This window comes from Rhinoraja longicauda, chromosome 39 (genome assembly GCF_053455715.1).
Source record: "Rhinoraja longicauda isolate Sanriku21f chromosome 39, sRhiLon1.1, whole genome shotgun sequence".
NCBI classification, from domain to species: Eukaryota; Metazoa; Chordata; class Chondrichthyes; order Rajiformes; family Arhynchobatidae; genus Rhinoraja; species Rhinoraja longicauda.
Window position 1 is genome coordinate 9074544 of NC_135991.1, and position 10319 is coordinate 9084862.

The following is a 10319-nucleotide window of genomic DNA, read 5'->3' on the forward strand; positions in this document are numbered from 1 at the left end:
TTTTGCAAATGATAAACGAGAGAAAATATTTTAATCCTTTCTTACTATAACTGTTGATCATAAAGATCAACAAGGAGGGATCTGTGGAAGAAAAATTAATATCCTTCCTTACTTAGTTTTGATTGGAAATGAACAAGGTAACGAAAGGGTGCTTGGATGTGACAATTGGCGTCCCTCGTTGACCAGGTGCAGAAGGGGTTCGTGGAAATCGGCAAAGTAACACTTGACGTAGAACCTCTTGTCTGGGAATGTGTTGAAAGGTGGGATGGTAAAGAAAAACATGAAATGGTAGAGGAGATAACGAAGCTTGTTTCCTCTTCTCTGAGAAGTCACAGTAGACCTCCCGCGCCCCCTAACACTAGTGGCATTGAAATGTTACTGTAAATGGGTGGACTTATGATGGGCTCTGAGAGGGCCGCCGAAAAGGTGAGATAGAATAATGTCAAGATGCCCTTGTATTGTGTTTGACTTGTATTAACCATCTGTTGTTGAATGAGATTAACATAATCAAAAAGTATGTTATGACTAATGAAATAATTGGTACCCATGTAGTTGAAAGAATACTTTGGTAGAGTAGTATCAACGAAAGTTGTTTACTGCACAGTGTAAAAGTCGGCTAATTCTGCTGTGGAGTCAGATAACTGGTGGGCAGTTTACTGCCACTATCTCTCCATGATATCATGCAATAAAATCCAGAAGCCAATCTGCGAAGTCTCCGCTTTTCATTTTCCTTTAATTTCCCTCTAAATTAATGTCTTCCCCAGTCACTCGGTCCAAGAGATCAGGCTGCCACGAGCACATGGTCAACTCTGGACAAGGCCCCACTGAAGGCAAGGACAACATTGGTCCCGGCAGTGAGAGAAAATAGGGTTGGTATCAGCTGCATGAAAATAAGAAAAATCGCGGTTTTAATTGAAACACAAATAACCGAGGGGATCACTGATTTATTATCGTACAACGACCAGCAGTTAGGAAGCATGTGACATGGTCAAAATCAGGTCAGCGCCGGCTAACACGGAACTGTAAAACTTGAATTTACCGCGAACTCACTTACCGGTGACTCCAATGATAGCAATGATCACGTACAATATTTGCTCCACACTGGCATATCTGTAATACAATTCCCACATTTTCCCTGCCCAGCGCCGTGTCTCCGTGAGCTGCAGGTAATCTCACGGAAGGAAATGCTGGGGAAGAACATTCCATGAGACTTTATGCCATTTACCATCTCCACCGGGACAGTTAAATATAGAAATTTTGAATTTATTCGCAAAAACAGATTACATCAGCCAAGTGAAATCCCAGCTGTGACAGGTTCTGATTTATTCAAGAAATTGATTGAGAAACTTAAAAGATTGAGAATTGTGGCGATACTGAGGGATGGAAATTGGGAGCGATGTTGTTCCATGAAACTCCATCAGATACATTTTCCCACCCCCAGTTTTTTGATTTCCTTCAATCCGCATCACTGAGCTAGGCAATCTGCCCAGTTTGTAGGTGGCCTGGGCGACCTTTGTCCATAGGTTAGTTCAACAGATTGCCGACGATTAAAATACCAACCCTCCCCCCCCCCCGCCCACTGTGCTTCGCTGCTCATTATGATCGGGGCTCATCTGACTGTGACCTCAACCACACCCCCCTCGCTCTTCTCTCTATCTCTCACATGTTCCTCCTGATCACACTATATGTGGCAGCTGTGGCTGCCTCACCAACAATCTGCCTGTCCCTTCCTTCCCTGATGTTTCTTTAGAATGTGTTAAAAGTATGCTTTTAGTGTTCTTTAGCTTGTGTGATGTGGGACTGTGGGGGTGTGGGGAGGGGTAAACCTTTTTTAATCCCTTACCTCGATGGAGATGCGATTTTTTCCCGTATCGTATCTCCGTCCGCACTGCGGCCCGACATAGAGCGAATGGTGGCCTCTGCTGGAGACCGACTTCGGGCTCTCCAACCGCGGGAGCCTGCGGGACTGACCACCGTGAAGCTGGCGATCCCTTTGCCGGGGAACGACCTCTGAGCTCTAACCGCGGGAGCCTGCGGACTTTAACATCGTGGAGCTCACGGTCTCTGGTTAGGGACCGACTTTACTTTAGTTTGGTTTAGTTTAGTTTAGTTTAGTTTAGTTTAGTTTAGCTCAGAGATACAGCTCGGAAACAGGCCCTTCGGCCCACCGGGTCCGCGCTGACCAGCGATCCCGCACATTACCTTTCAATCCGACTTCTTAAAGGGACCCAGCGTGTGACGTCACAATGGGACACGTACGACTTTAATTGCTCTTCCCTCCACGGATCGCTCTGGCTGCAGCGCTGGCGCCACGGAGCCCAGGTCAGTGACACCCTCTCCCCTTCCCTGTCGCCCTCTACGAGGAATGGGCCTAACGGGTCCACTTAGTCTAGTATCTGTCTATCCATCCATCCATCCATCTATCCATCTATCCCTCTCTCCCTCTCTCCCTCTCTCCCTTTCTCCCTCTCTCCATCCATCCATCCATCCATCCATCCATCCATCCATCCATCCATCCATCCATCCATCCATCCATCCATCCATCCATCCATCCATCCATCCATCCATCCATCCATCCATCCATCCATCCATCCATCCATCCATCCATCCATCCATCCATCCATCCATCCATCTATCTATCTATCTATCTATCCATCTATCTATCCATCTATCTATCTAGCTATCTATCTAGCTATCTATCATATCATCATATCATATATATACAGCCGGAAACAGGCCTTTTCGGCCCTCCAAGTCCGTGCCGCCCAGTGATCCCCGCACATTAACATTATCCTACACCCACTAGGGACAATTTTTTTTTTTTTAACATTTACCCAGCCAATTAACCTACATACCTGTACGTCTTTGGAGTGTGGGAGGAAACCGAAGATCTCGGAGAAAACCCACGCAGGTCACGGGGAGAACGTACAAACTCCTTACAGTGCAGCACCCGTAGTCAGGATCGAACCTGAGTCTCCGGCGCTGCATTCGCTGTAAAGCAGCAACTCTACCGCTGCGCTACCGTGCCGCCCTATCTAGCTATCTATCTAGCTATCTATCTAGCTATCTATCTAGCTATCTATTTATATAAGAAAATAACTGCAGATGCTGGTACAAATCGATTTATTCACAAAATGCTGGAGTAACTCAGCAGGTCAGGCAGCATCTCGGGAGAGAAGGAATGGGTGACGTTTCGGGTCTATTTAACATATAACTTATAACAACATATAACTTATAACAACATATAACATATAACAACTACAGCATGGAAACAGGCCTGTCCGGCCCTACCAGTCCACGCCGACCATTCTCCCTGACCTAGTCTCATCTACCTGCACTCAGACCATAACCCTCCAATCCCCTCCTATCCATATTCCTAACCAATTTACTCTTAAATAATAAAATCGAGCCAGCCTCCACCACTTCCACCGGAAGTCCATTCCATACAGCCACAACCCTCTGAGTAAAGAAGTTCCCCCTCATGTTACCCCTAAACCTTTGTCCCTCAATTCTGAAGCTATGTCCCCTTGTTGGAATCTTCCCCACTCTCAAAGGGAAAAGCCTACCCACGTCAACTCTGTCCGTCCCTCTCAAAATTTTAAAAACCTCTATCAAGTCCCCCCTCAACCTTCTACGCTCCAAAGAATAAAGACCCAACCTGTTCAACCTCTCTCTATAGCCTAAGTGCTGAAACCCAGGCAACATTCTAGTAAATCTCCTCTGAACCCTCTCCATTTTGTCGACATCCTTCCTATAATTTGGCGACCAGAACTGCACACCATACTCCAGATTCGGCCTCACCAATGCCCTGTACAATTTCAACATTACATCCCAACTTCTATACTCGATGCTCTGATTTATAAAGGCAAGCATACCAAACGCCTTCTTCACCACCCTATCCACATGAGATTCCACCTTCAGGGAACAATGCACAGTTATTCCCAGATCCCTCTGTTCCACTGCATTCCTCAATTCCCTACCATTTACCCTGTACGTCCTATTTTGATTTGTCCTACCAAAATGCAGCACCTCACACTTATCAGCATTAAACTCCATCTGCCATCTTTCAGCCCACCCTTCCAAAAGGCCCAAGTCTCTCTGTAGACTTTGAAAATCTACCTCACTATCAACTACTCCACCTATCTTAGTATCATCTGCATATTTACTAATCCAATTTGCCACACCATCATCCAGATCATTAATGTAAATGACAAACAACAGTGGACCCAACACAGATCCTTGGGGCACTCCACTAGACACTGGCCTCCAACCTGACATACAATTGTCAACCGTTACCCTCTGGTATCTCCCATTCAGCCATTGTTGAATCCATCTTGCAACCTCACTATTAATACCCAACGATTTAACCTTCTTAATCAACCTTCCATGTGGAACCTTGTCAAATGCCTTACTGAAGTCCATATAGACAACATCCACAGCCTTGCCCTTATCAATTTCCCTGGTAACCTCTTCAAAAAATTCAAGAAGATTAGTCAAACATGACCTTCCAGGCACAAATCCATGTTGACTGTTTCTAATCAGGCCTTGATTATCCAAATAATTATATATATTGTCCCTAAGTATCTTTTCCATTAATTTTCCCACCACAGACGTCAAACTAATAGGTCTATAATTGCTAGGTTTACTTTTAGAACCTTTTTTAAACAACGGCACAACATGCGCAATGCGCCAATCTTCCGGCACCATCCCTGTTTCTAATGACGTTTGAAATATTTCCGTCATAGCCCCTGTTATTTCTGCACTAACTTCCCTCAATGTCCTAGGGAATATCCTATCAGGACCTGGAGACTTATCCACTTTTATATTCTTCAAAAGTGTCCGTACCTCCTCTTCTTTAATCCTCCTAATTTCCATCACTACTCTACTTGTTTCACTTACCTCACATAATTCAATATCCTTCTCCTCGGTAAATACCGAAGAAAAGAAATTGTTTAATATCTCCCCCATTTCTTCCGGCTCAGCACATAGCTGTCCACTCTGACTCTCTAATGGACCAATTTTATCCCTCACTATCCTTTTGCTATTGACATATCTGTAGAACCCCTTGGGGTTTACTTTTACATTACTTGCCAAAGCAGCCTCATATCTTTTTTTTGCTTTTCTAATTTCCTTCTTAAGATTCCTTTTACATTCTTTATATTCCTCAAGAACCTCATTTACTCCCTGCCGCTTATATTTATTGTATATCTCCCTCTTTTTCCGAACCAAGTGTCCAATTTCCGTGGAAAACCACGGCTCTTTCAAATTATTATTCTTTCCTTTCCACCGAACAGGGACATAAAGACTCTGTACTCTCAAAATTTCACCTTTAAATATCCTCCATTTCTCTATTATATCCTTTTCATAAAACAACAATTTCCATTTCACTCCTTTTAAATCCTTTCTCATCTCCTCAAAATTAGCCTTTCTCCAATCCAAAATCTCAACCCTTGGTCCAGATTTGACCTTCTCCATAATGATATTGAAACTAATGGCATTATGATCACTAGACCCAAAGTGCTCCTCAACACATACCTCCGTCACCTGACCCATCTCATTTCCTAACAGGAGGTCCAACACTGCCCCTTCTCTGGTAGGCACCTCTACGTATTGCTGCAAAAAACTATCCTGCACACATTTTACAAACTCCAAACCATCCAGCCCTTTAACAGAATGTGATTCGCAGTCTATATACGGAAAATTGAAATCACCCACAATCACCACTCTGTGCTTACTACTAATATCTGCTATCTCCTTACATATTTGCTCTTCCAATTCTCGTTCCCTATTTGGCGGTCTATAATACACCCCTAGAAGTGTTGCTAAACCTTTCTCATTTCCGAGTTCCACCCAAACAGCCTCCTTAATCGAGCCTTCTAGTCTGTCCTGCCAAAGCACTGCTGTGATATCCTCCCTGACAAGCAATGCAACACCCCCACCTCTTGCCCCTCCGATTCTATCACATCTGAAACAATGAAATCCTGGAATATTTAATTGCCAATCGCAACCCTCCTGCAACCATGTTTCACTGATCGCCACAACATCATACTTCCAGATGTCAATCCGGGCTCTAAGCTCATCCACCTTTCTTACAATGCTCCTAGCATTAAAATATACACATTTAAGGGACCCATCATTTCTTATTCTCAGTTTATTTCTTTTCCCTTCTTTCTCTCCTACATATTGGGTCTGAGTGTTTCCCTTTTCTGCCTCCTGCCTCACACACTGCCTATTAGCTATCTGTGTTTGAGTCCCTCCCCCCAACCGTACTAGTTTAAAGTCTCCGCAGTTATTTTAGCAAATCTCCCCGCCAGGATATTGGTTCCCCTCGGGTTCAGATGCAACCCGTCCTTTTTGTACAGGTCATACTTCCCCCAGAAGAGGTCCCAATGATCCAGAAACTTGAAACCCTGCTCCCTGCACCAGTTCCTCAGCCACGTATGTATCCTCCACCTCACTCCATTCCTATTCTCACTATCGCGTGGCACAGGCAGTAAGCCTGAGATTATTACTTTGGAAGTCCTTTTTTTAAACTCTCTTCCTAGCCCCCTAAATTCTCCTTTCAGAACCTCTTCCCTTATCCTACCTATATTGTTGGTACCTATATGTACCACGACCTCTGGCTCCTCTCCCTCCCCTTTCAGGATATCCTGGACACGCTCAGACACATCCCGGACACCGGCACCAGGGAGGCAAACCACCATCCGGGTCTCCCGACTGCGTCCACAGAAACGCCTATCTGACCCCCTCACTATAGAGTCCCCTATTACTACTGCTCTCCTCTTCCTTTCCCTACCCTTCTGAGCAACAGGGCCGGACTCCTTGCCAGAGGCCCGGGCACCGTCGTTGCCCCCAGGTAGGCTGTCCCCCCCAACAGTACTTAAACAGGAGTACTTACTTCCAAGGGGTACAGCCACCGGGGTACTCCCTAATCCCTGCCTCTGTTCCTTGCCCCCCCTAACAGTGACCCACTTGTCTACCTCCCGTGGTCTAGGAGTGACCACCTCCCTGTAACTCCTATCTATAACCTCCTCACTCTCCCTGATCAGACGGAGGTCATCAATCTGCCGCTCCAGGTTCCTAATACGGTCCCTTAGGAGCCCCATCTCGTCACACCTGGCGCAGATGTGGATGTCTGGAAGACTATCAGACTCCCAGATTCCCCACATCCGACACCCAGAACAAAAAACTGCCCTGGCAGTCATACTCTCCAAACAAAGCCCCGCGCTCGGTTACTAAACCTACCGCCCGGCCGCTACTCCAATCGCTCCAACCGCCCACCCAAAAGAACTGAGTGATCTCCTGGGAGAGGCGAAAAACCGGATAAAAAACCCAGGCCAATTTGGGAATAAATCCGGGAAATTCCTCTCCGACCCCAAGCTAGGCGATCGAAACTAGTCCGGGAGATCACACAGGTCTTACTCCTTACTATCCCCACACAATCCCCACACACTACTTCCCAAGCAACACAGCTTGGTGCTGCTTGCTGCTACTGCTGATTGCTGCTGCTGCTACTGCTGATTGCTGATTTATTTAGCTATCTATTTATTTAGCTAACTAAATCCTTTGTTAGCGGTTTAGGATTTAGGATCCTTTGTTAGCGGTTGATTTCAGTAGCTCCAACCGCAGGAACTTCGACTGCCACGACCCGGTAGCTTCAATCGCCCCAACGCGGGAGCTTCGACCGGCCCAATCGCCGGAGCTTCGATCGCCCAGATGCGGGAAAGTCGTTCGCCGACTGCGGGAGCTTCGATCGCCCGACTGCGGAAGTTTCGCTTGCCCCGTCCGCGGGCGAAAAGGAGGAAAGAAGGTAGACTTGGGGAATGTGAGGTCGCCGATGGGCGTGCTGCCTGCGTTGGTGAGGACTCTGAGGGAGTGCCGTGGTGCAGGGATCTCGGTGTTTGCGGGTACATCCCGCCATGAGGACATCACGGAGTCTGGTGCGAGTGCGGACGGCTTTCAGACAGTCCGGGAAGACACGGACTGCAGAGAGAGTGACAGCGGTCGATACAACTCTGGTCACATCGCGGTGAAGGAGCGTGCCCGGGCATTGAACTGATAACTGTGGGTCTCTGCTTCTGCTGTGTGCCCAGGGGATTCTCAAACGCCGCTGTGGTGGCTCTGTAAGTCTATGTTTTAAACGAGATGTAGTTAAGTATCTTGTTGCTTTTTGGTATGACTGTACGGTAAATCAAATTTCACTCTACCTCGGTACACGTGACAATAAAGGACCAGTCGACCATTGATTTTTCTTATCTTCAGACAGCCGAAACTAACCCTCTTTTTCTCTCACTGCCGGACCCACTAGAATGTTCTTCTTGCCTTCAGTGGGATCTTGCCCAGAGTTGTCCCAGTGCTCGGAACAGGCAGCGCTCCTGGACGGTGTGACTGGGAGGGGTTTACATTGTGAAGTTCACTGTGTCTGAGTTATTGATCAGAGTAAACACCCGCTCCTGTTGACATGTCTCACTGTGGAGTCTGTCGCAGTCGGATTCCACCGCCTGTAGATCAATAATTGGATCGATCTCCTGAACCAGTGGCTGCGGATCTACCGGCGTGTGTGTTAACGGAGTCAGTCTGCTGCCAGATTCTAAGTTGTCCCTGCCTTCTCTCTGGAACCCTCCTCGCCCCATCAGATGCCGAGTTCCCAGAGCCCTGGTTAAACGCGGCCGGTCAAGTCTGTGAAACCGGCCCCATCAGATACTGTGAGCGGGCTTATCTACGGAAAAGACCATCTCGCCTATTGTAGCTGCTCGTGTCGTCGTCGTCTTTCCCCCCCCCCCCCCCCCCCCCCCGCTCTTTACGCCTTCCGTCACCTTATCTCTTTTCCCAGGTCGGGCACAGTCGGAGCCGGGTCTGACATTGTTAAACCTGCAGCCGCGCACCGACTCCAACACTCCTGATCTTCAGCTGAAAGTGGAGCCGGTGTCCAGCCCCGGAGACCGTGTTCAGTAATGCCCAGTGTTCGCTCCCCTTCTCTTTCCGCAGTGAATTTATTGGCGATTGTGATCCTGTCCCGGGGAAAGTGCGGCCTCTCCACCTGCACCACTCGCTACCTGGTGGCCATGGCAGCGGCCGATCTACTGGTCGCGATCACCGAAGTCATTTTGAGTCGGATCAAATCTCATTACTTTTATTGGAGTTTCCTGTCCATCACCCCTGTGTGCAGTGTTAACATTGTACTGAGGTTTGCAGCTACAGACTGTTCTGTCTGGTTCACCGTCACTTTCACCTTTGATCGCTTTGTCGACATTTGTTGCCAGAAGTTGAAAACTAAATATTGCACCGGGAAAACTGCGGCTGTGGTTCTCGCAATAGCCGGCGTTCTGCTCTGTCTGAAAAACGTTCCCCGATACTTCACATATGAACCCGGGGCAACCATCGACAATGTCCCTTGGGGCTGTGTCCCGGTGGACAGTGTTTTCACTGACCCCGGGTGGGTGACGTTTGACTGGTTCGACACGGCTCTAACGCCGCTCCTCCCTTTCGCCGTGATCCTGCTGCTCAACGCTCTGACAGTCCGGCACATTTTAGTGGCCAGTCGGGTCCGTCAGGGGCTGAGGGGTCAGAGCAAGGGGGAGAAGCGCAGTGGCCCGGAGATGGAGAACAGGAGGAGGTCTATGGTTTTACTCTTCACCATCTCCGGCAGCTTCATCCTCCTATGGCTGACAAACGTTGTAGAATTCATCTATTATCAGATGACAGTAATGGGAACGGATATGAATGATTCTCAAATTATCTTTCACTTGGTCGGGTATTTGCTGAGTAATCTCAGCTGCTGCACCAACACATTTATTTACGCGGCGACCCAGTCCAAGTTCAGGGAGCAGGTGAAGAGCGCGGTGAAATATCCGCTCACCTCAGCGCTGCGGCTCATTAATAAACCCGCGCCCTGAGCGCATCCCAGAGGGCGGCCGCAGTCTCTCCGCTCCGGGCTCCGGCTCCTCACATTCACCGCCGGATATTCCAGGTGCTTGTCCCGAGCGGATGATTCCACGGCGGCCCCGCTCCAGGACCCCCAGCCCGTCACAGAGAGATCTGTCATATTTACCCAATCACCCACTCTCCCTCCGCAGTGGGGAACAGCCTGGGGTAAACTCCACCCTGGGACCAATCGTCCAGTCCCCTCCGCAGTGGGGAACAGCCTGGGGTAAACTCCACCCTGGGACCAATCGTCCAGTCCCCTCCGCAGTGGGGAACAGCCTGGGGTAAACTCCACCCTGGGACCAATCGTCCAGTCCCCTCCGCAGTGGGGCCCGGTCCAGGGTAAACTGCGCCCTAGGACCAATCGTCTGGTCTCACTCCGCAGTAGGGACAGG

General features: G+C 48.3%; 1 protein-coding gene across 1 annotated transcript; it reads left to right on the forward strand.

Moving 5' to 3' along the window:
• The first annotated feature begins 799 nt into the window (after positions 1-799).
• LOC144611195 (putative G-protein coupled receptor 139) lies at positions 800-9896 on the forward strand. Its single transcript, XM_078430246.1, has 3 exons — positions 800-854; positions 7602-7825; positions 9027-9896. Exons 1-3 carry the CDS (start codon positions 800-802, stop codon positions 9894-9896), a joined length of 1149 nt encoding a protein of 382 aa, XP_078286372.1.
• Positions 9897-10319: the final 423 nt, after the last annotated feature.

Coding starts and splice junctions, on each gene's coding strand:
- LOC144611195 (XM_078430246.1), top strand. CDS start 800: ATGGTCAACTCTGGACAAGGCCCCACTGAAGGCAAGGACAACATTGGT. Junction 855..7,601: donor GGACAACATTGGTCCCGGCA/GTGAGAGAAAAT, acceptor ATCCTTTGTTAG/CGGTTGATTTCAGTAGCTCC. Junction 7,826..9,026: donor AGAAGGTAGACTTGGGGAAT/GTGAGGTCGCCG, acceptor TCCCGGGGAAAG/TGCGGCCTCTCCACCTGCAC.